Source organism: Trematomus bernacchii, unplaced genomic scaffold, assembly GCF_902827165.1.
Source record: "Trematomus bernacchii unplaced genomic scaffold, fTreBer1.1, whole genome shotgun sequence".
NCBI classification, from domain to species: Eukaryota; Metazoa; Chordata; class Actinopteri; order Perciformes; family Nototheniidae; genus Trematomus; species Trematomus bernacchii.
The window spans coordinates 6,509,282-6,534,675 of NW_022987973.1; the positions used below are offsets into that span (position 1 = coordinate 6,509,282).

A 25,394-nucleotide genomic window follows, 5' to 3' on the forward strand; every position below is an offset into this window, starting at 1 on the left:
GTGGCTTGTTCACACAGGTTACACATACTTTTGGAAATTACGATTTGTATTCTTTTGAAGTTGATTTAAATAACTTGTTTTTAAGGGTATTTGCTTACATCCCAGACAAATACTCAAATGTAACTTGTAATTCAACAGAGGTTCTGCATACAATTAGATTATGTGTTATTTAATAGCACCACACATGCCAGAATAAACATACTGTTAAACAGTATCAATAGAATTCTGACATTTTTGTAATAATAAAGAAATACAGAAAATGCTAAATATAGAAACCGGGAATATAAAACAGAACAGAGGCGTATACAAGTTGTTTAATGTTGGTGTGAGCCACAGCAGCCTCACATTCCTTTCCAAAAAATCAATAATCCTCACTGACAAGATATATTCATCAAGCAAGAACAAGAACAGTGCATTGTCAAGCAATATTTTTCATTAACACTGACATACAACCAGAGAACAACACATGTTCCAGTGTCAAGCTGGTCATTTAACCAAACGTCTTTTCACTATCTATTGGAAAACCTGATAAAAAAACGTTTTGAAAAGGGGCCGATATTGCAAGGCATTTAGTTCAAGTATGTTTTTATATTTGAGCTGGTTAACTCAGCTCAAGAGCAACTGGCTAAAAGAAGAAGACACAATTCACATTACAATAACAGTGTAACCAACCATCTAGGCCACATGAAGTTATTTAGCTTAGCTTGCTTGGGTCATCATGGACAACATTCAACTCAAATATTCATCTCTGGAATTTGAGCCCTTTCTCCTTTGTGTTTATTTACAAGAAATGTTAGTTAACCGGAAAAAGAGTGTGTGAAATGCCATTTTGTTAGCTCATACAGTACTTAATTCTTCCTCTGCTTGTTCCCAGTTCTTAAGTAATCATCAATCCAAGTAATGGATGTCTACAGTAGATGTGATCACATGACATATGTAGTATCATATGTGCAACACTGAGTTCTAACAGCTGCATCTCCTGATAACTGAATGAGAACCTGGTTGAGAAAGGCTGACGTCTGCTGGAAGAATTGAATGGTGATAAAAAATGTATTTAAATTGAGACACATCTTCACAGATATTTAAAGATGTCTTCATTATAGAACCGTGTGAAGACATATTTAAAACTTTCAGAAGAACAATCAATGTACTTTTGAAATCTTAAAAAAACCTGGCCTCTACACTCAGGGACAACACGTTTTAGATATTTAGCCACCAACATAACGAAGTGGCAGCCGGAAAAGGAACCATTCTTGTCATATTAACAAAATTGGGGTCCGATGAAGGCATAGAGCTGTAGAATACAATTTCACCTTTGATACCATCATATAATGATACCAGCAACGTGTGTAACTGACAAATACAAACCACAATTCATGTACACGTCACACAATGTCAATGAATTCTCAATGTTAAAAATCGCGTTTGGTTGCAGTTTTGTAAGTGGAAGTAACTGCATCTCAGTGTGAGAGGAAGGCAACCCCAGGGAAATGTAAGCGACAAACAGCTCCTCACAGAACTGTGGCTTACAGACTGAACTAAGAATAACATGATGAGTATTTTATGTAATTCCCCCCCGGAATATAAAGACCACAATTACAATTAAAATTGCATTATTGAGGCCATTTAAGACCAGTGCAACACATCGTATCTCACTTTGCTGCTGTGAGAACCAGGGATTTTTTTCAGAGCCCCGAAACTCTGGACCAGATGGTGAAAAACTTCGGAAATATTTAACTTAATTCAGCTAAAATATTTTCCTTGAGTAGATTGTCCAACTACAGGAAAAGGGCTGATTTGTTTTGCTCATTCTGGAAGTGTTTTTACCACCCTCAGTACTCCTTCTGGCTCTTGGGATATAGAGGTGTCCTCTAATTTCCCCAGCACATCAACAAACTCCTCATATGTTGACTTCTCTTGAAAGGGACGAGTTCCCAGCAGCTCCACCATGTCCGCTTTGTCTAGCATCTCCTTTTCTAGCAGACGTTTTGCCACCTGCAGCACATGAACAATTATAGTGAACAACAAGCATTTTTAAGATAATGGCTAACTCCATCAATACAAATGTAATTTCTTATTGCTGACTTCGAGAACAGATGAGCAGTAGTTGCGACAAATAGTAGAATTAGCTATCAAGCTGCTTCTTCATACAGTGTTGGAAAAATGACTCTTTACTTCTGTCCATCCTTTTTGTCAGTGATATGAGTAGTTCTCACCTTGTCCACCATATCTCTCTTGTCCGTGACGAGCTGAAGTGTTCGCTGGAAGGCAGAATCTATGAGCAAGCGGACCTCCTGATCTATGAGCTTGGCTGTAGTTTCACTGTAGGGCTTCTCTGTTACCATGTCACCCTGCTGAGGGAGGTCAAAGGACATCTGACCCATCGCATCATTCATTCCAAACTGTACAACCTGAAATATGAAGAGAAACAGGCCGTTAGTTACAAAACAAACTGTTCTTGTGTGCCTTTATTACAACATTGTTCTCAAACTAACAAAAATGCTAAGTGACTTCTAACTGTGCACCCAAAAGCCTGTTTGGATATCATGCGTTAAGACATGTGTATGTGTTTCTGTCTGTCTTCCGGTCTATGGCTCATCTTGCAAACTACCTGACCCATCAGACTTATACATTTGTTTTGCTTATTTAGGACTGATTTTATACCGTCAGTGACTACTAACTCGTGGTGTTCCATGAGAGGAAGACAAACCTACCGAGTCAACTTTTATAGTTATTATTAATACAAGTCTTACCATATTTTATATAACTTCCATTTCAGCATCTAAGTGTGACTCAAAGAGTGTATGACTCAACATTAACTCCCAATGTAATATTTTGTCACATACAGTAATTTACTGATTTCTTGTGCATTTGTTAACATGTTTGTTCTAAAATATGGTGAATACCTGTGCATATGCAGACTGGGTGACCTTCCTGAGGTCATCCTCCGCTCCGGTGGTGATTCGCCGAAAGAAAACCTGCTCTGCCACTCGACCCCCCAGCATCATGCACATCCTGTCAAACAGCTGCTCACGGTTGAACAGGTACTGTTCCTTAGGCAGATATTGCACATAACCCAAACCTTTTCCTCTGGGAACAATGGAGACCTGAGGGAGTACATGATCGTTACTCCAATTATTAATATAATTATGTGGTGAAATCCCTATTTAATTGCAGAGGCTAAAAACAAAACTATTCAAGGGCAGAAGGTGGATTCAGATGGTCAAGCAGCAGTGTGAGAGAAAGCAAACGATGTGACTACCTTAAGAAGGGGGTCTGCATGTTCGAGAAACCAGCCGGCCACAGCATGTCCGGCCTCATGATACGCCACAGTCGTCTTTTCTGGAAGCTGCATTACCTGAGTCTTTTTTTCCAGACCTGAGAGAAAGGAGGATGTCTTACTAACTTGATGAAGGTTTATAACCTATATCTAATAGGTTCACAATAAGAATTGTCCTAATGTAAAGTGCATGTCAACTTACCTCCAATAACTCTATCGACTGCCTGCTCAAAGTGCTTGGTGTTGACATGTTGGCTGAGGTGGCGTGCAGCTATTAGAGCTGCTTCATTGCACACATTAGCAATATCAGCCCCTAAGATAAAAAGGAGCCAAAACAACCAAGTTAACCTGTCGTGTGAGAAAACAAATTGGGCGAGAAATACAGCATGCAAACTGTATGACATTTGTAGAGTAATAAAAGAAAACAGTGTAAACACTTGTGAACATGAACACACATCTCTTCTTCTTACCAGTAAAACCTGGAGTTAGTGCAGCTAGCTTCCTGGCCAAAGCCTGTACTTCTATATTGGTGTCCAACTTCAGAGGTCTTAAATGCACCTTAAAGATGGATGCTCTGCCTTTAATATCTGGTAGTCCTGTACAAAAATAGAAAATAAAACAAGAAAAGATTTAGAAAATTTATTTTGAAGAGCTGCTCATCAAATTCTGTAAATCAAACTGGGCAGTAAAGACAACATTAAACGACAAACCCTGTGTCAGCAGCAGTATGTGTCGTTAAGCTCCTCATACAGCAGTATTAGCTCTTACAAGGAGAGAACTGTTTTAATGGGAAGGCAAAGTCATGGGATCAGTTACCCTTATCTTGAAGACTGCCTACAAAAAATGTATACATTTAAAAGTTTGTGACATGCTGATTTTAAACTTTAAGTTAAACATAAATTGGTATTGAAACTGTATTTGAGGCAACTTTATCTTAACAATACTGTTTACCTGTAACAACAGAACGATTAAAGGAAAGGGAACAGAAAGAGTCAACAACACAGAGGAGTGTGTGTCCCGTCCTGCATGTTGGCCGCCAGTCATCTAATCCTTCTTTTATAGAGAGCCAGCTCTCTCCTTTTGCCCCAGTTTTCTATTCAGAGAGAAATCTGCCCTGCCCACTATTGTCCAGCACTGCTGGCATAAAGCAAATTAGATCTCAGCAGGCTGAAAAAGATCAACCATTTTAACCACAGAGATAAAAGCGCACAGTATGCAACACACGTTTTAAATGACATTACAAGTGAGCAGTCGCAAATAAAAGAACAGAAGCTAACATAATAGGCTTGAAGCCAATTTCTTAAATGGAAACCATACAGTGACTGTGTCAGTAAGGTTAAGATTAGCACCTCACCTGAAGCAGGCGAAGACAAATAACAAAGTTAAATCTGCTAGCACATTAGTGCCACTGAATCGGGTTTGTTGCATGGTGCCTGCTGTGCAGTAGTACTGAGATGGTGTGGTAACACATTTACACATTAATATGGAATTGTAAAAAAAGAGGGGAAAAACAAGAGAGAAACCACTCCTTTCAAGTCTAACTGAAATTAAAAACATCCAAAGGAACAAAAATTGCATTACGGAAAAATAATAAAGTCCGCCTGTTTATTTTATACAAGATCAAACCCCCCAAATAGCTCTTACCTTGCAAATGATTAAGTGAAATGTAACAAATGTAACTTACAGGCACGTTTAAAGTGAACCAGGGATAAATGATGATGTAGAGAAAGAAATGTGGATAACAGATTGAGTGTAATTAAGTGAAACCTGCTCTCAGGAATCCAGGAGAGAGCAGTATAAAGTTAGAGAAGACCTAAAACAAGTGCTTCACTTTACCTAAGTATATATGTCGGTCGAAGCGTCCCGGCCTCATCAAAGCTGGATCCAGAATATCCACTCGATTGGTGCCAGCTAAAACTATCACATTAGTACAACTGTTGAACCCTGGAATGACAAATACAAATACCATATGTGATGTCGTGAAATAATGCTCCAGGAATGGGACAAAAAAAGTTTTGAAAACTAAGAGAGATTACTGCCTACCGTCCATTTCCACAAGCAACTGGTTGAGGGTGTTTTCCTGCTCGCTGTTGTTGCCAAAGTTCCCTCTGCCTCTCTTTCTGCCAATTGCATCAATCTCATCAATAAAGAGGATGCACGGAGCGTGTTTTCGAGCTGTGGCAAACGTGTCCCTTATCTTATAAAGGAAAGAGCAAACAGAAATCACAGAAATGATCTTTACAGTAAGCATCCTTTCCTGTCAAAAACAAAGCACCCAAAGCAAGGATCATGCTTTTTATTGGCACCTCTAACATAACAATCCCAATATCATTTTGTTTACAGATGACGTTGCCAAACAGCATAATGAAATGCATGTGACCAATTCATTCAGTTTTATGACTACTTGGCACTATCCTGCATTTAGCCCATACTGACCCTCGCTGGACCCACGCCCACAAACATTTCCTGGAACTCGGAGCCGTTGACAGTGATGAAGGGGACGTTGGCCTCTCCTGCCGTGGCCTTAGCTAGCAAGGTCTTTCCAGTACCAGGTGGGCCCGCCAACATTGCACCCTGGTTTAAGGAGACATGTTGCACTCATTTTCAGGTTCATATTTGTTTTTTGAGTTTCTACCAAAACCTGCTTAAATGCCTTAAAGGTGGGGTAGGTAATTTTGGAGAAACCAGCTCGAGTGTGCTAGAATTTGAAAATACACAGCCGGAACAAATCTGCCACTTCCTTACAGAGCCCCTCCTCCAACACACACGAACGCGCACATGACCAATGAGGGCACGAGATAAGTTTGTGCACAGATGGAAGGCTGACAGGCAGGTAGGCCATCCAGTTATTTTAGCCGGGCCGGCTAAAATGATTGGTCGTGTTTTTTACAGTACTACAGCTTCCACAGATGACATTTTTGTAGGGATTTTTTGTCAAAGCACTTAAGATATTCATTGCTATCGGGATGTTAAGAGCATTCCATGGAATATAACAAAAAGTGTATCTCGAGCCGGTTTCTCAAACTTACCTACCCTACCTTTAATGTTCAAAAAACACATAATTGTTGTATTATATTGTCTGTCTGTATACACCTTTAATCACTCTTTGTCTGAAAGGCTCTGTTTTAGATCCTGTACCTTTAAGACCCTCTCCAAAAAATCCCAGTATGCTCTGATTGGCTTGTGAGAAAAATGTGGTGCAAATGTATTTCTCTATAGATATTTAGATGTGGGTTATATTCAAATAACCCTGCATGTAACGTAGGAAGGGAAGCCAAATGTGAAAGGCTTGTTGAATCCCATGATTTTTGACCAGGGCAGCCATAAAAGCACTAACAAAGTAGGTTTTCCATCATATCTCCTGAATAATGATGAATGCTAAGGGCACACCTTTGGGATCTTGGCTCCTAGGTTGTGGTACTGCCGCGGGTTCTTCAAGAAGTTGACTAACTCCAAAATCTCCAGTTTGGCCTCCTCACATCCTGCGACATCTTTAAATCGAACCTTGATGTTGTCTGTGATTATTTTAGCTTTGGATTGACTCATGCTGAAGGGGTCTCCTTGCCCTTTACCCCCACGACCTCCTGCCATTGGTCCCCTACGCATGGCAAAAACTAAAAGGCTGACCAGCAGTAAGGTTGGGAGAACGTTTAAAAGGAGTGTCCTGTGGGGGAAAATAAATAAGCTCCATAAGGCCAGCATCAATATGACAATACAATATGTGTAAAGTCATTTTAATATGAACATTTTCAGGTACTCATCTAATAAAATCCTCACCCATCGTTTTCACTGCTGTAGAATACAGGAACTCTCTGTGAGTCGAAACCCATTTCTTGCTGGGCCGTTTCCAGGTTGTGCTCAAATGACTCAACACTGCCTATGTTGAACCACAAAAAGCTCTGAAATATACACAAAACAGAGGGGATTCAACATCAGTATACTGTGCAAAACGTTTGCTTATGTACATTGAACTCACAAGCAAGCCTGTCTAGGTTTTTCTAAAAGGTAAATAACAAGGAAGACATAAACTCTTCTTTCAACAAATGTAAACAGTCAATCAATTGCAGCTTCTGTTGGCTATGTTAGCAAATTCTAGTGCACAAAAGTATATTGTTTTACCTTAAAAAGTAGTATTTTAAATTGCATGTGATCAACCTAATCGGTGGACTGGATTCCAATTGAAGTTCAGAATATACGTTGTAAGAGAGCCTTTAGTTTAAATTATTAGGCAAAACAAAGGTATGACTCATCTCTGTTTTAGAAATATCCCTTAACCTAACCAACAGCACGACCTATAGGAAAAGCAGAAGAACTAACCACTTCCGATGTGTTCACTCCATTGAAAGGAATTACTTTGACATATTGTTTATTGACAACCTCCAGGTGATTGACCTGTGTAGAGGGCACAAACAACAATTTGTTTACATGGTTGCAAAAAACAAGCAATAAAAACGAAAGTTACAAAAAACGAAATCCTCTCTCCGCCTCTTACCAAGCCTCTGTTCAAGTAGTACTGCACAAAGTCCTTCCAGGAGATCTGCATCCCCGTCTCTCGGAAGTAAAAGTACAAAAAAGCTGAGACCATGCCTGCTGCACCGAATGCAACGTACTGAAAAGATCTTTGATGCAAGGGAAACTCCTCCTGTTGGGTCAAGAAATGTTGTAAGAAAAAAAACAATTAATTAATTGAAAGACTGTAAAACCATCTCTCTTCTTACACTGCAACCGCACTATGCTGCCTGCCAGATATATCATGATATGAACAGTACTAGTACAGTACTATATATTATAGAAATATAATTAATTTCATGAATTGACAGTTTAGAAAGACTGACAACAATACAGTGTACAGAGTTCTTGTTAATTAAACATAAATACATAACATTTATATAATACTGTGAGTAGTTCTATGCTCAAATAGGTCAAAAAGCATGCTAAATTATGAAGAATGCAACTTAGATTTGCTCTAATGAGTGAGATCAGGCTTAGATTTGAATAAAATATATCATATGCCAGCATTTAAAAATAAATATACGTAAAGTTAACGTGTAGTGCATTTTGAAGTGCATCTAAGACAGAAATCGGTAATATTCTGGTCATGCTTCGCACCAGAAAGCGTGTCCACCAGTGGGATTCTTCCTTTTTCCCGCCTTGTTTTCTTCCATCCCCATCATTATTTGTGTCTTGCTCTTCCGTTACAAGAGATTCTTGTTTTTTGGTATTTTCATCTGAATGGTAGAACATCAGTCATGCACTGCAGAGGAAATGAGAATGGAATATGTACAAATTATGCTGTGATAGTGACTCAAACATTCCTCACCTTCAGTTGATTTGTTGACGCCAGGGCTCTCTTCACTCTTTGGAAAAAACTTTTCAAAACCTGAAAGCAAAAACAGCAAACACAAACAACAAAATATTTAGGTCATCGTGTGCAAACGTTTCGCTGAATTACGTAGTGTTACAGCATTAGGAGTTACATTACCTCTTGGGCGTTTGTTTGAGCTAAGTAAGCGAGCAAGTTGGAAACTGTGTTGGAATAATCCTCCGCATCGCCTTTGGATCAGTGACCCCTTCCAAAACAAAAAGTTACAATATGATTAACAATCTCACAGCATGGCCATAAAAAAAGACTAAATATTAAGTTGAAAGAGATTAATTCAACAGGCTTTCTAGTAGATGTTATAGACTAGTAGATGTTATAGACTGGTGATAAGAAACAACATTGTAAACATTGTGTCCCGGTTAACTTGATTTAATTAAGAAACTGTTCCAGATAACCCACTTATACACTGAATCGTGTCTCTAAATCTCACATGGTATTTACTCAGATACAGATTGCATGAGAATATCAAACACAAATTAAATTATACTCTGGGCTATAAAAACGTTTTAAAAAATGTTTTCATTGGGTTCATTAATGCATGACTGATCATGGATTTTAGCAATCAAATACCATTATCAATAATTGAGAATAACAACATTTTAAAGAACATTTAGATGTTTATATTGATGGAATATATATCTGGGTGCCAAAATTGTTATTGTTATTGTTGAAAAATTATCTTTACAATTAAAGATGCTTGTTTAATAATTTAAAAAAATCCTAAATGAATATTAAATTTAGCAAACTTTTAGTTAAATTAGCAATACAGTTTACATGTTATACAACCTTTGCATTCACAAGCATTTCTCATTTCAAGTGTTTATTGTTACCAGAGGTGGGAAAGGTACTCAAATATTGTACTTAAGTAGAAGTACCAGAGTGTAGGAATACTCTCTTACAAGTAAAAGTCCTTCAAATTGTGACAAAAGAAAAAGTACAAGTGTTGTCAGCTAAATGTACTTAAAGTACCAAAAGTAAAAGTACTCATTATTCCAATTGGCCCATTTAAGTATAATATACATCATATGTTTTGATTATAATTATTGTAGAGGAGTAAAACTACACTATTAACCTCTGAATTGTAGTGCTGTAAAAGTACAAAGAAGTAACACATTGAAATACTCGTAAAAGTCTCTATAAATGGTTCTTAAGTACAGTACTTGAGTAAATGTACTTAGTTACTTTACACCACTGATTGTAACAAAGACATGCTACAGCAACAGCAGAGCCCACACACACACACACACACACACACACACACACACACACACACACACACACACACACACCACACACACACACACACACACACACACACACACACACACACACACACACACACACACACACACACACACACACACACACACACACACACACACACACACACACACACACACACACACACACACACACACACACACACCAGCAGCAGCAATATATGGATCAGCTGCCAATATACTGTATGGGTTGGGCTCTATTTACCATGCAAAGAAAACAAATATACGATAACCAAAACATGTATTATCTGTTTGTTTCCCCAGATTAAAATCTGCCTCATGTCATGTGACATCAAAACTGTAATCTACTGTATCTCTATTACATTTTCATTCAGAAAACACCGTTTGGAACACAATGTTCAATGTTGAAGTGCAGCTCTTTATCTGTTAATGGACATCCAAAACATTAAAAATAAAACATGTAAATTCTCTCTGATTGTTCTATTTAACAAAAAAAGCAGATAGTCTACTTAATATTTGCTTGACCAATTATAGTCTACTTAATATTTGCTTGACCAATTATAAAAATAAAGACAAATGAATGAATGAACCAATAAACAAAAAGTACCAGAGACACGCCCCCTTCAAACACAATATTATGAAACTGAGGAAATTGACTTCTAAACTAAACATAATCAAAAGGACATATCGTGAGAGTGCAAACAACTGAGGAATGATACATAAACAGTGCTCAGATTGTTTGTTTACAGATTTAGGGGGTCTAGACTCTAGAGAGCTTGCACCGAGGAACACTGTGTTCTTTCCCATGACAAAACAAATCAAATCCTGCATTACTGTGTGATCCAATGCATAATGCAAGTGTTGCAAAACAACAAGTTTGCATTGATATAATTCATGCAAATGTGTAGGTTTTTTTCAAGAAGGTCTCTTTCAATGGCTCTGAGAGGACCGTAGCCACTTTAGAAGAAGAATAACAAAGTCACCGTACCGATGTGAGGGCTCCGCCGCTGCGGAAAGTAGAGATAGCTGATAGATCTCGACTCCAGGACCGAACCGCCCGGACTCGGTTCCGAAAGGGCCCGACACTCAGAGCGAGAAGCATATCAGCTATCTTCCCTGGGCTTCACTGAAGTATCGCTGCCTGCTGGAGTCAACAAGAAGTACCGTGCACCATGCACACAATGCCAAACCGTAACCTCGCGAGATTCTAGTTACAAAATAACTGGTCGTGGTCTCACATGTGGGACTTATTGATAATAATTTTAATACGAAAGACATATCTTTCTTTTACCACTATGGGTTCAAATCATGACTGGATAATGGATATAAATTCTTCAAGCTAAAAACAATAAATTCAAATCATTAGTATCTGTATCACAAAGCCTTGGAGTTTGACTGGTTCACTGAGTTCATTCTGTACATGTATGTATACACATACTTATGCATTCATTTGTTTGCGACCAGAACTCCTGTTTATGATGGTGTAATAAGGGAATTTACATATAATATAACTATAATGTTGTATTTTGACTTCTAATATTGCAGATATTGTATCTGAATAAGGGTTCTTATTAGATTATTTACAGCACAGGACATACTGTACTTTGCATAATCACTGGCGGAATTCCAAGTCCTCGACCGTCAATGCACCATATGTTTTCACAAGTGGAGCCAAAAGAGGCGTGGCACTCCCCCTTTTGGACTTTATACTTTATAACCAGTGGTTGGATGTACATGTACTCAAATAGGCTATTCTAGTTTAACCTGTACCTTCCTGTACTGCACACACACAAGGCATATGCTCAAATTGTACAAATATAACAGATCTAAATAAACGTGTCAAAGCATTACTAACTATTGCTTTGTTACAGCATGGGCAAATCTTGCAATTTGGGGCCAGTGTTGTTGTTGACTGTTGAATAACGCATTGTACCATCATTTAACATAATAGATACATTGGGGATGGATTTAGAGCATACCAGGCAGAAGAGCAGGGGCCCAAGGGTCAGGGGGCCAGAGAGCCTTTGAGGCAGAGCTTGTATTAAAAGAGGTATCAACATTAGTTTTTTTTAAGTCAAATGGCTTAGTCAAGACAAGGCAAGACTCAGTGACTGTTTAGGCTAATTATGAGCCTGATCATAAATGTAATTTTCTTATAATTTTGATTTAAAAGTTTTAAAGTTTTACACACGTTAAAATGAGGTCCAGTTATTATCATTTATCCACGAACAGATGACAGTTGAACTGGAGTTAAGCACAAAACTGCAGTTGTAATGCATCCATTACTTTATTCATGCACTACTCGACATGTTATACAACAGGGCATGGGTCTTCCCAACTCCATTAGTTTGAAAAAAAAATACAGTACATCATGCTGAAAGATAACACAGCCATCATTAATTATTTTAAAACAAATATTTGAGGTCAACAATTACACATTATCAAAGTTGTCACGTAACATCTTTGACATCCCTGGACCACAAGTGCTATAGGTCATTTAAGACTGAAACCATTAACATGATGGTAAATGTAATAAGACGTTTGGATAACAGCTGTATGTAACCTGACTATCTTAGGCACACAATGTTCATTAGTATTCACAACCATGTGCTACTCACTGCACTAAACTGAACAGATCAAACACATAACAAACCGTCTGAAATGAGTTCACAGTTTTGAATAAAGGAAAGCACATTTAACTTCCATATTATTATTTTTTGTAACTCTACAATTCTTCTTACAAGAAAAAATATACTGGTGATGCATGCTGTGATAATATACCTGTTGCCAATATCTGAATATGATCACATAGTCAATCTATTTATTGGATTTATTATTGTAAACTAATTGTGCACTTTAAGTTGATCATAACAAACTGCTGCTTGGAAATGATAGCTTAGTAGGTAACTCTCCTAAATTACAATAGCCTGTTCACAAAATGGTGGTATAAAACAAAAACTGGAAGCTGAAGCGAAAGTTCCGGTTAATATTACTAATGTTAATTAGTGTTTTAAAGCTAGAGTTATAATCCATTTATCATATATGGCAACCTTAAAGTTTATTATTCAGCGATGTTGGCAGTTTAGGTTAATGAAGTTGAGGATCGTAATGGTTAATATACAACAACTCCTGCATGCATAATAACCCATGTTGATGTGGCTTTTCTCTATATTTTATACATTTATACAAGCAGACGCACAAAATAACGTAACTCACTCACACAAACACATACACAGTGTTCAGTACATCCAGTTTCAGTATGAATCAAAAAGTTGGATAAAAATATATATATATATATTAATTTCCAGATGGGTTTCTAAGTACCCTGCTTCATGTTTAGTGCACAGGAAGATATAGACACTACAATATTAACATACGCACAAAACAAACCAGGACAAGGACGAAAAGCTAGTCTTCTGTTGATTGGGTAGAGCACAACACGAGGCAAAGTGCAACATCCAGAAACATCAGGCGGTCCTCTCCAGAGTTATGCATCCTTCACATTTGGCACCTCGTCCTGCTTGCGGTCAGTCATTCGGGCACATCGCGGACAAGTTGTGGAGTTGTCATAGTAACAATCTCTAAAGAGACAAACACCAACAATGTTGTTACATAATATGTCAAATGGATTGTGTCCATTAGGGTAATGAGTTGACCTTCTTATTATCTGATACGATCTGGATTTAAATCATGACTGGATGATCTGATTTGTCAAATCTGAACTAGATAAGCTCAATAACTGGACATCTTTAGGGTTACTAGTACTGCAGCTCCACTGAAAATAAGGGGACATTCACTTTTATAGCTTTAACATTTTGTTTCCGTTATGGCAATGCTGCGTTTTAAACTCCTGGTGGTGACTAACCTGTGGAAGACAGCAGAGCAGTCGTAGCAGACGGAGGTGTGACTGTCAAACGGGAACAGTATGTCTCCTTCCTTACACAGCTCACACACAAATCCTTTGGCTTGACAGCGCTACACACACAGACACACACAAAAGATTGGAAAGAAAGTTAGAGTTTCAGGGAGGCTTAATTTTCTCTCTCTTTTAGCGAACAATGCTCAATCATTTCGCAAATAGATGTAAATATGAAAAGTATTTGCTAATTGCGTTTTAGAAGTTACTACAAGATAAAGTTGAGAGTGATTCCAACAGAGGAAATGTGTGTCCTTTCAGAGCCAGGTCATGTTCTCTGTGTGTATCAGCTCACCTCACAGTCTAGTTTGATATGCTTAGCAAATGTGGTGTGGATCTCTGTGAGGGAACAGCTGAGTCTGCCACTGGAGATATCAATCAAATCCTGAAGTGAGTACATGTCGTCGTTCTCCACAAAGTGCTGACGATCTTGAAGCTGGGGAACACAAAGATAAAATAAAATACTCTAATGTTTTTTTGTCTGTTGTAAAGCCTTTTTAAATTACAGAAAAATGAATGCAAAAGCTCTGAAATATCAGAAGGAAAAATAATGGAGAAATATTTGAGCTGATGCTGAACCAAGTCACGTTTACAGTATTTTCATGGACTAATAATATCACATTCAATGCCTCAAATTTACAACGGTAACTTTTTCTGACACAGCTAACCTATTGGTCACATAGCATCATTTCATGCAACTGTATCTGATGCTTTAGCTCAGAATAAGAATCAGAATACCTTTATTCCTCCCACAGACGGGACATTTGCATTTGTTAAAGCAGGAGAAGAGCCAAATACAGCTTAATATTACCCAAAAAGCATGCATTAAAAATATATTAAGATAAAAAAAATTAAATTAAAAAGAAAAATTACACAATTTACAAAGTACACATCCACAGCTGCACCATGCAAATGACAATTCAGTAAATACATAATTACCTGTAGCAATAGTCGAGCCTCCATGGCCTCCTTACAGGTAATAAAATAGGGTTTCATCAACAGAATATCTTGACGGAGCTTCTGTAAAGGAAACACACACACACACACACACACACACACACAGAATTGCAGTTGTTAAATAGGAATATGTGAAAGATATTTTTTAAGATTTATTTTTCATTTACAATGAGAACATCTACAAACTCCAAAGCAGTGGAGCTACCCACCCTGATCTCAACCAGTTCCTCCACGAAGTTGAATAGCAGCGGGTTGATTTCTTTCAGCCTCAGCACAGGACGTGAGATCATCAGAGCAAGGTAACGCATTGAGGAGCGACAAACCTGAAACAGAGACGCACACTGTCAGAATATGCAGACATGGACATGCTGATACACCTCTCAGACCCATACAGTGATGTGGGTTAAACCTGTATCTGACTAAGATGTGCAACCCTCCTCCTGACTGGGTTTAACAGGAAAGTGCTGACTGGTAGGTATTTCTATTATGTAAGATGATGTTATTGATGTTCAAACGACATCAAGCTGACTACCCTGAATAATTATCTTCCCTGTGAAGTCCTCCTCATGACCACTAAATTGACTTTGACAAGTACAATTGGTGGAGTGCGCCCTTAAGTTTGTTTGATGCTTCTGTAATACAATTCTGTGTAATTCTGTGATTAGCAGTAACATTTATGGGTACATTTGCACATTCGAGTCTTGTGTTTTTACCTTGCGTGGGTCAAACTCCCAGTTGTGTATGACACGAGCTGGAACCACGGCGGAGTCGTTCCAGTGGCATGTGCTGCAGTAATACTGGCCTGTGTAGTCGCACTGCCTGGCTTCAGTGGGCACGCCCCCTAAACGTTAATATAGCACAGTACGTTAAAACTATGACACAAAAGAAAGCAGGATGTAATTTAATACAGTTTCAAATCATGATCAAATGCATTGTATTTAGATGTGCAGAAGAGGATAAAGGTTACCTGTAATGTAACATCTGTGTAAAATAGTCATTTGTTATGTGTTTGTAATTTATAGTCATCCTTTTCTGGGTAGCTTATAAGAAACCTTTATTTATAACTATGTGCACATGCCAAGCAAACTTGAGTTCAAATAGCCTACGTATTGCTTTTGGTTCCTTTGTTAGCCTTTTTTTTTTGCATAACACAGTCGATTTGAACTCACTCAGTGAAATAGGTGTACGACATTCTGCACAGCGGTAGTCTTGTCGGTCCAGTCCGATCTCCGGGCAGATGCTCAGCTCGTACTCCGACTGGTGGCTGACTTTTACCCTGACACAGGGCTTGGTGATCAAGTTCATACACTTACTATGGCAACGATAATAGCAACCTGAAACAAGAAAGGGATAATCACTTGGCAGGCAACGACATTACCCAATGGGTTGGGTGTGAATCGCTGCTTAACATATTTAAGCCGGACATTAGAGAAATATATTCTGAGAAGATTTAAAAGTGAACCTTAAAATATTAAATTAAAATACATCAATATTTATTGAAACTGAAAAAAACAATCCAATTCCTATTAGGAATCTGGGTTAAAGGACAGTCGGTTAAACAAATGTTCCCCTTCTCTGATTGGTTCAGAAATGTAAACATGAAGCATGCATGCGCAGCTTTGAGACAACAAACGAGACAGTGGGATTGTGGATGGATGTGTCATGAAGTCCAAATTGAAAGCCTGTGCATGAGTTTTGAATTGTTTGCACTATTGGAAGTTTTAAAGTTTGGTACATCTCTACAGTGTTATATCAAGCTGATGCACTGCCTAGCGTGTCTCACCTGTGCAGGTGTACCACGTCTGGATAAGGCCCCAGATGATGGCGCCACACTTGTCGCAGGTCTGCTTCACACTCTTGCTCTTTTCCTTGGAAAAGCGGTGCTCCAAAAGGACTCTCAGATTAGGTTCATCCTCCTCTGGGTCCTTTTAAAGGACAAAGTGAAAAACAGAATTTACCACTAACATGGCAGTAACACAGTTTATGTGTAGATGAAGATGAGAGAGAATACAAAAATGCAATATCCATATTAATCATAGTCCCTATATGACCCTTGCTGAACACAGGCAGATGTCTACTCTCAAGGAAAAACAACTTAATGTAATTCAACATATAGCTGAAAACCAAGTGACGCTCAGGGAAAATCTGCCAAAATGTACAGTACTGTACTGTATATGACATTCAGCTGCTTCACATGATAGGGTTCAAATGCCACAGTATAAATACCCTTCATAAAAGATCATGCAGATGCTAACTAACAAGTTGAGTGGTTGACCTAAAATAGGGTGAGTGACAACATTCAGTCCAATTCATTAAATGAAACCCTTTATTCTGTAAGATCATTACATTTCCCTTTACTTTGAAATGCATTAAAAACCTAACTGGACTAATAACTGTTTCATTTATTGATTTGTTTTGTATTGAGTGTTCTGCAAAAAAATAGATTGCAAGTAATACTGTTTTTTCTCATTTTAAAGAACATAAACTGTGCCTATGAAATTTGAGGAGTTCTGCAGGAAATAAGAGATCTCCACAAACGTGTTTATTATTATCAGTCTCCAATGTTTGCTCTCATTTATCTTGTACAGGGTGGCGGCTAAAAGAGCAAAGCTGATACTGAGGAAAGCCTTTATTTGTTCAATAGGATTTCTTATGAGCCTCCCGACATGAGACTCACGTCCACCAACGACCATCATGTATGTAAATAATAATTGCACCCATTAGATTATTCTTTACCCCAATATTTGATGTTTTCCACAGAAAGAAAGCCATGTTTCTCCACAAATGTGGGTACAGCTGTGCATTTAAAATAATCAGAAACATGCATATGAAATTGGTCACTTTAAAGTGACAAATTGTCCGTCTGAGCCATTATTAAAAACAACAGTTATCCCCAGCTCTATTCACTCCTCAGCTCCTACCTTAAGTTCCTGCAGTTTGAGACGGAGGTGGATCAGTTTCACCACGGTGTCCTTTTGTCTCTCTGAGTGTTCTGGCAGCTCCAAGATCAGCTTTTTACACTCCTCAATGGCCATTTTAAGCTTCTCAATGTCGGATGCAACAAACGAACCCTGAAACAGGTGAACAAGAACACAATTAAGAACATTAAAACCAATAGCTCTGTATGTAGGTTTCTTTAAATCAGATTTTTTTGGAGTTGACAATTCCTTTCTTACCATGGGCCTTGAGAAGTGGTCCTCAGCTAGACCGAGGTCCATGGTCCGGTCTGAACTGTGGGTTCTGGTCCCAGAGAACAGCTCAGGTCTTGCTTCTTAAAAAAGGCAACATGGCATAAAGCACTGTTCTTCTTGTAGGCATACAAATGCACTCAGTCATGCAAGCTAATTTCGCACACATGACTGTGGCCACTCAAGAGAATCCCTACACTCTGACTCACCTCTCAGGAAGTCTAGAAGGACAAACAGTTCAAAATGCATAACTGAAGTAATCCTATACAAAAATCTCTTATCAGTTTGGATAATGTGTGACTAAGGCAGGAGAAAAGACAGACTCCGTCCTGAGTCATTAAAACAGCTACTTAACTACCTGAATGAACCTTGAAGTGCTTATAACTTTTGCGTCTAAATGTTTATAATCAATCTGTTCTGTGAAATATCATCGTTTTGTAAAGATTACTTGCAAAAATAATCTTCAAGATGCAAAGAGTGATTTCTAAACTAGATGTGAGCTTGTGCTTTCTCATGTATGTGACCACATTAGAGCTGCATAAATAGATTGTATTGATTTGGCCACTTGGGAGCAGCAGAACAAGCTGAAACATAACATCTGACTTGTTTCCTTATTATTGAGCCAAAGGGACATGGGGGGGGGGGTGAAGAAGCCCACATAGTCACACTATCTTGCGCTTCAAATTATGAATCAAATCTCAACTGAGTATGTAATATATTAAACTCAGCAAGCAATGAAAGAATGCCAGCTACAGTTTTTTTCACAACCTTTTTCCCCCACACATGACCGGTCACACACACACACTCACACACACACACTCACACACACTCACACACACACATCCAGCAGACAGGAGGAACATTCTGCTGTACATTGAGTCATTTCAATGAGTGCAATTCAAACAGAATGTGGAATCAGAGGATTCATTCTAATAACAAATTAACAAAACACTGAATCATGTGCATTTTACCAAAAGGAAAGTGTCATCTGTACAATTTATTATGACCCATAGAATAACCTTGCCACAAAACTACCTCAATACAGTTGTTGATGTTGTTGTTGTTATTATACTGTTGTACGAAATGTGTTGATTGTCACCTGTGTTGTCCTGAACTAAAAGGGTTGTAATAAGTTAGTACTTTAAGCCCCCATTTATTTTAGAGTTAGACTTAGTAAAAAATAAAGGTTGATCATCCTCCCCTATTTAAAATTACATTTTTTAAATAATTTAATAATAAATCTGCACCATATATATACTAAAACACACTCTGATTTAACCTACATCAACAGTGTATACTGGAACATGAAGTATTATGATGAAAATGTTGATATTGAAACACATTCTTTTTTAAATGCAAACATCTATTACATTTAACTTAAAATCAAATTAAACAAGAACACCCTAATCATTCGATATATAATATTCCAAAATGTCAACCAGTCTAATTGTTATTTAAAAAAAGGTAGACAACAGATGATGTTTTTACCTGCATACGCCTCACAAAAAAACATGCTCAGTGAATCCTGCTTCTCCGTGCCAGACAACAGAAAAAGACATATGCCACGAGTCAATTCTCTTAGTGTGTCAGGCTTGTCTGTCCAAGTTATTGTAATTGAAGAACAAGTTTGTATATCCAAAATCCTAAAAATACAGGAAGTGTTCCGAATGTACTGCTTACACTTGCGCTTTTCATTTCCTCTGGTTAGCTCAACCTTCCACTACATAAGCTTAGAGATACTGACACAAATCCAGCATGTTTTTTCTTTATGTTAGGATCTTTTCCAAACTAGATTAAATAGTTTAATTTCTGTAAATATATTAGGGAAACAAGTCATCAGCATCACAAGGGAGTCACGGCCCCACAGTTAGTGAGCCATAGGGATGATATGTAAGCAAAGAATAAGGGAGTTTTACCACATCTGAAAGTGGCCTTTAGAAAAGTAAAAACCATGATCTCAGAAAACACCTCCTATGGCAGCACACATTTCCTTATGACAGGCCTCAGGCAAGGAACATGTGTTCTTTTTCAAAACAATTGCTAATAGAGAAGTAGGACTAATCAGAATCTTTTCACAGTCTGCAACACCAGCATAACAGAAGATTGTAATGATAGGTGGATGTCTGCCAAAGTAGATTAAATACTTCCTAGACAAGGTCAAATGTGCATCATAACGACAGAAGCTGGAAGGAATTAATTTCTCATCCTCACAATTGTATCTGCTGCACACACGTTCTGGGATTTTCCCGCAATACATCAGAAAGTGAAACAAGGGTTCGACAGAGTTGTTTTGTGCTTAAAGGGCCCATGTCATGCTTTTCTGGTTATTACCCGTCCCCTTGTGTGTTATGAAGGTTTTTATGCATGTAAACGGTCTGCAGAGTCAAAAACCCTCAAAGTACACCCTGTAGCGAGTAAAACTAACACAGAAAAGACCTGTCTATGCTGCCCCTCTCATTTTCCATTGTTTTTTTCCTGGGTTCTGTGACGTGTGAATACCCAAATCAACAACAAATGACCGGATTGGCCCAAATGGACCAATCCACGGAGCCCCTCACACACCAAGATCCCTTGGCTAACTAACAGGGAGTCCCATTGACTTGCATAGAGCTCACTGAACGCTGGTAATAGACGAGTTGGGATCGTGGAGAAATGCTCTCTGCAGACCCATTCTCACAGCGTTATAAACCTTTTTCTTACTCAATATCAAGCCACACTTATTGTTTTTACTTCGGCTGTGAGTTTGTGTGTGCTCAGGATGAGTTTCGCTGTGTCTGGCTGTATCGCCGACCCGGAAACCTGTCCGCTCCTCGCAGCAGCGAGCCTCGCAACTTCCCGACCAATCAGAGAAAACTGGGCTCACAGGGAGGGGGGGGCAGGAGCTCCAACAAGCCGTTTAGGACAGAGAGTGAATACACATACTATACAGAGATGCTGTATGAGAAACCAATGTGATTTTGGAAAATTGCACAATTTAAATCTATTCTAGTAGACCTCAACAATGGAAATATGATCAGTAGAAATGGCCATGACATGGGACCTTTAAGTCTTACGTAGTCTTACGCATGTGTTCTGGCAGATCCCAACAGTGAAATTGATATGACATGTTTCTGTCAGCATGTTATCTTTTATGAGGTCTTTGTGAGCACTAGAGAATAAAAGAGACCCATGAGGTGTGGTGAAGTGCAGTGTGAGTTGCTGTCAGCCACCGTAATAAACTTTGTTATGTTTAAAGTAGCACTAATGATGCATGATTGACAAGTCACCAAAACTGTTCAATTAATAATCCATATGACTCTAAGGTTAACAGATCTAGGCTCATTAGTAATTCATTAGTAAATTAGAGTCCATGAAAAGCACTTGGACCTAAAGCATCAACCTTTTTTCCTAGAAATGAACTACAGGTGTGAAAGTGACCATAAAGTAAAGACATATGATTTGCCTGTGAAGAACTTCCACAAACTTTACCGTGGAGTGGGGGCGTTTTGCCTCCTTGGGGACCATCTTCTTCCTCTCCACGATCAAAGGGATTGAGGCGGGTTTGGCGAAAAAGTGCAAGTCTCTCATCATACTCCATTTCATCGGCTACATCTAAAGAAGAATATAAAACATAACAGTAACAGTGATAAGTTGGTTACTTTCTCTTCTCTTATATTTATGAATTGAAGCAGGAAGCCGGAACCTAATTTGCCGGCACGGGTATTACTTGTTTTGCAGTGTTTTCCCCATTCACATCCCAATTATATTGGGCACCTGCTACCTGTTATACTTGTGATTTGCACTTTCTGTAAAAACACTGTAAAGAATCATCCGAAACTGAACTTAAATGAGACTCCACAAAGCCACAGAAGAAAGTATACAAATTATTTTTGATGTTTTCCCAGACAGCATCTTCACAGAGCTCTCCCTTGATAAGTAAATTCCAAAATATGCTTAAATTGATTAATGTTAATGTCAAGAAGTTATGTAAAAATGGTCTAGAGCTCTTTTAAAAAAGAGAAAAAAACTAAAATATCATCTTGAACGGCAGACTGTTTTTCATATCTGAAAAGGGAATAAATGCATCTTAAAGAGCTATCAATGTCTTACTGTGTGTTTTTGCCATAAATAAATAAAAACCATGTGTTAACTTTATGTTAGTGTTTGAGGATGCGTAATATCAAAAGCATACAAATTAAAACAACAGCACTCCTTTAAATCAAACAAATCAATGTACTGTATACAGACCCAATACACAGCACTGCACTAACTCTGGCAGGCTATAAAGCTAGTTAGCGGGAAGTCACTTTTGATATATGCCCCAAAAAAGGCATTCAAATATTTGTTTATGATTCATTGATATTATCGAGGTCAGTGACGGTAAAAGGGGTCAGCAGGGTCAATAGGAAAACACCTTCTGAAGCCTCGCCTCATCCACTGTAACCAATCAGGGCTGTTGTTGACAGTCCTCTAACACAGCGGTAACCTTACCATTATTGTTGCGAGCCATAATGCTAAATATTAATTATAAAATCTATGCTAATAATTTAAAAAGGGCACATCAACAATAGACAGATGTCAACAGACAGCTAACGACAGCTAGCTCACTAGCTTTTAAAAAAACAAGCATCTGCTGGATGCTAATGTTAGCTTATTAAACGTTCCTGTTTGCTCAATAGCTTACCCCGTTGTCGACACTAGTAATCGTTAAGGACTCGGCAGCAGTAAAATATATGTTATGGTTGACACCAGTGGTTAAAATGAACAGTTTTCCCCGTGTTGGGTTGTCTCTTCCATCAGCAACATCACAAGACAAAAGTGTCAAGTCATCCATTGTTTAAAAATCGATTCCCGGTAAGTATTTTCAAAATAAAACCCGTTTGGCACATAGGAGTCTTGGTACCTTCCAAATAACTTCCTCAAAGATTAAAAAGCGTCTCATTGAATTGAAAAAGAGGTGTTTCCCAGAACATCTAACAGCTTAGATATTGCACTGATGATAGGAATGGACATTTAATAAAATATTACAATTTACAAGTTGTCATTTTTCTGAGTGTCTAACAAGAAGGGGGAATATACAGTTGGCCTAAATGCTATGGGAAAGTATGCCTGTATTCAGATGTACACGATTAGACCTGTTAGACCAGTGTTGTCATTGCTACAATCTGTTGTGCAGCAGCTCCTACAGTGGTACATTTAAAATCCATATGCCAATCATCACACATAGCCCTTAATGCTGCAATTACTGTGTATAAGTGGCTTTGTGGTTGTCTTGAATATCCATGTCATCTCGCCATCACTAGTTTAAATGTAGTCTGGAATCGGATCGCTGGATTGCTAGACACACAGCTGTCATCAGACTGGCAGGCTGTTACTTGCTCTGCTCAACCCCCCTCCGTTAAATGGACTCAGTAGCGCCCCCTGCTCCGTGGAGAATAACTCAGGACATTTCTGAGAAAATCCTCAGCACCACAACCACGGCGGAAGGTCACGTGATATTTTTGTTGTCTCTGTAGGATTTATTTGTTTGTATTCGTAGAGAAAAAGGTTTTGTACTTGTAAAACCTATGCTGTATTTGTTTCTGTGTTTGTACTCGTAGAAAATATGTTTGTGTAGTAGCCTACTTGTAAAACCTAAACTGGATTTGTCTCTGAAACATGATGTATTAGAAAAATGTAATGTGTTTTTCTATGTATTTGCAAAACTGAATGCATTCGTTTGTAGATGGTGTTTTGTATTTGCAAACCACACTGTGTTTGTTAGTGAATCAAAAGGCATTTGTAAAACTTGTTTAGTTTGTTTGTGGAGATAGGAAATTAACTCCATGGCGCGCGCTCTCACGCTGAGCCACATCAACTCTGATTTTACGCACAAGGTAATTGAGCTTTACGATGGGGACACCGATTGCACAACTTCGTTTTTTTTTAATGACGCCTCTACGGCACAGTAGACCTTCATATAATCCAAATAATGAACTCGAAGGTATAACCTCCTGAAGCAGCAACTACAATGACATTATTATTTTAACAAGGTGACCAAACATTTTTTGCCTAAAAATACCAATTTTGAAAATGAAGGATAATTCATTCATTTTGGGTTCATGCTTCATGCTCTTCTTCTGTACAAAGCAAAAGTAATTCCAAAAGATACAGGTCATAACATTCTGGTAAAAAAAAAAAAACCTATATCAACCAAACTCAACAACCAAGCAGTGAAGAGTTAAAGAGGAAGGGAAAGTCACTAAAAGATCCCCAGAATTAAAAATACATATCTAGTGCTAATGCTCGTTCTCTGCTAAAAATATGAAATAACAATTAATGTAGTTCTTCCAAAGGAGGCCCATGGGTGAACCATTATCAACTCAGTATTTTTGGAATGATTTAAAAACAATTAAGGTTTTTAATTTCCTCCATGAGGACAGTACAAGAATTTACATTTGTTCCAGATGGAAATCTGGAACCCCTCCCAGCAGTGTTGTTGAGATGTTGCACAGCAACTGAACTTGATCATGAGTTTGAAAAAGTTGCTTTTCAAGAACGTCTCTGTTCTGTTATATATCAAAGGCCCTTCTGTCTGCTAAGAACAAATGTTGCATTGCATATTTTTAAGGCATAAATAATGTGTTCATGTTGCATGTGAATACGTTTATGTCTATTGACGTCTATTTAAGTTCATGTATTTTTCTGTCTTGGTTCATCATCTGCAGAAGTTACATTGCACGTGACGTTTTTGCAGAGATACTTCTAGATGTGTAATGACATAAGGTCATGACAGTATGGCTAAAGAACTAGAATACAAGCCATAATGTTATAACCTTCAAATGTCCTTAGTTGGCACATCAGACGCATGGAGACTGTACGAAGCAGTGTACAGAAATAGTTAGCATCATGAATGAATGCTTTGAATTGAACAATAATACACACATAACAAGAACAGTCATGAACATGCTGCTGTTATTATTTTTCATTTCCCACAAGCTTGTGTTGTTTTGGTCGGTTTATTTGAGATAAATAGACAACATGTAAACAATTTCCAGTTAATTCAGTAGGGTTTGTTTTGCCAGCATTTACAATGTATTCAATCAGGTTTACTTCAGACTGAGACGTTAGTACCTCTATTAAAAGTAATTCTCATTACTTTTAATAGAGGTTATCTTTTAAGATTTATATAGCAGATACAACATACTGTATAGGTAATGACTCCCACGCCAAGAAGAAAACACCACACACCAGGTAATGGTATTAAAACCAAAACATCATTAACAGTTGGCTGAAAATTTAAAATCAACAGAAAATGAATGAATTGAATGGGGACTGTTTAAATAATATAATACAGCAGCAAATAATCTGACAAGCATATTTCAACTACTACAGCAGTCTAAGTTATTTTAAATATTAACATGCGCTTTCCATACATGGCCATCACCTAACCACTAAAGTTAAATAGTGT

General features: G+C 38.1%; 2 protein-coding genes across 5 annotated transcripts; both read right to left on the reverse strand.

Annotated features, from left to right (window-relative positions):
• Nucleotides 1–296: 296 nt before the first annotated feature.
• Nucleotides 297–11,083, reverse strand: LOC117471760 (AFG3-like protein 1). Its single transcript, XM_034116972.1, has 17 exons — nucleotides 10,893–11,083; nucleotides 8,763–8,853; nucleotides 8,601–8,660; nucleotides 8,390–8,508; nucleotides 7,773–7,922; nucleotides 7,598–7,672; nucleotides 7,058–7,179; nucleotides 6,671–6,944; nucleotides 5,717–5,854; nucleotides 5,324–5,477; nucleotides 5,117–5,224; nucleotides 3,751–3,876; nucleotides 3,483–3,593; nucleotides 3,263–3,378; nucleotides 2,907–3,107; nucleotides 2,217–2,411; nucleotides 297–1,995 (listed from the first exon to the last, which is right to left on the reverse strand). The coding sequence occupies exons 1-17, from the start codon at nucleotides 11,004–11,006 to the stop codon at nucleotides 1,807–1,809; spliced, it is 2,343 nt and encodes a 780-aa protein (XP_033972863.1). The 5' UTR covers nucleotides 11,007–11,083; the 3' UTR covers nucleotides 297–1,806.
• Nucleotides 11,084–12,154: 1,071 nt separating this feature from the next.
• def8 (differentially expressed in FDCP 8 homolog) lies at nucleotides 12,155–22,797 on the reverse strand. Of its 4 annotated transcripts, none has more exons than XM_034116325.1 (12): nucleotides 22,629–22,797; nucleotides 21,434–21,556; nucleotides 17,954–18,045; nucleotides 17,699–17,848; nucleotides 16,561–16,702; nucleotides 15,947–16,111; nucleotides 15,491–15,618; nucleotides 14,987–15,100; nucleotides 14,760–14,840; nucleotides 14,116–14,256; nucleotides 13,770–13,879; nucleotides 12,155–13,485 (listed from the first exon to the last, which is right to left on the reverse strand). In XM_034116325.1, the coding sequence occupies exons 2-12, from the start codon at nucleotides 21,540–21,542 to the stop codon at nucleotides 13,392–13,394; spliced, it is 1,326 nt and encodes a 441-aa protein (XP_033972216.1). In that variant the 5' UTR covers nucleotides 21,543–21,556; nucleotides 22,629–22,797; the 3' UTR covers nucleotides 12,155–13,391. The 4 variants fall into 4 exon arrangements, with proteins under 4 accessions (XP_033972216.1, XP_033972215.1, XP_033972218.1 ...); XM_034116324.1 differs by having other exon boundaries at nucleotides 17,954–18,048; XM_034116327.1 differs by lacking the exons at nucleotides 21,434–21,556; nucleotides 22,629–22,797 and adding an exon at nucleotides 19,454–19,559 and having other exon boundaries at nucleotides 17,954–18,048.
• Nucleotides 22,798–25,394: the final 2,597 nt, after the last annotated feature.

Coding starts and splice junctions, on each gene's coding strand:
- LOC117471760 (XM_034116972.1), bottom strand. CDS start 11,006: ATGCTTCTCGCTCTGAGTGTCGGGCCCTTTCGGAACCGAGTCCGGGCG. Junction 8,854..10,892: donor GCGGCGGAGCCCTCACATCG/GTACGGTGACTT, acceptor TTTTTGTTTTGG/AAGGGGTCACTGATCCAAAG. Junction 3,108..3,262: donor ATGCAGACCCCCTTCTTAAG/GTAGTCACATCG, acceptor GTACTCCCTCAG/GTCTCCATTGTTCCCAGAGG.
- def8 (XM_034116324.1), bottom strand. CDS start 21,542: ATGGAGTATGATGAGAGACTTGCACTTTTTCGCCAAACCCGCCTCAAT. Junction 17,849..17,953: donor ACCACTTCTCAAGGCCCATG/GTAAGAAAGGAA, acceptor CACCTGTTTCAG/GGTTCGTTTGTTGCATCCGA. Junction 16,703..17,698: donor TCAAACTGCAGGAACTTAAG/GTAGGAGCTGAG, acceptor GTCCTTTAAAAG/GACCCAGAGGAGGATGAACC.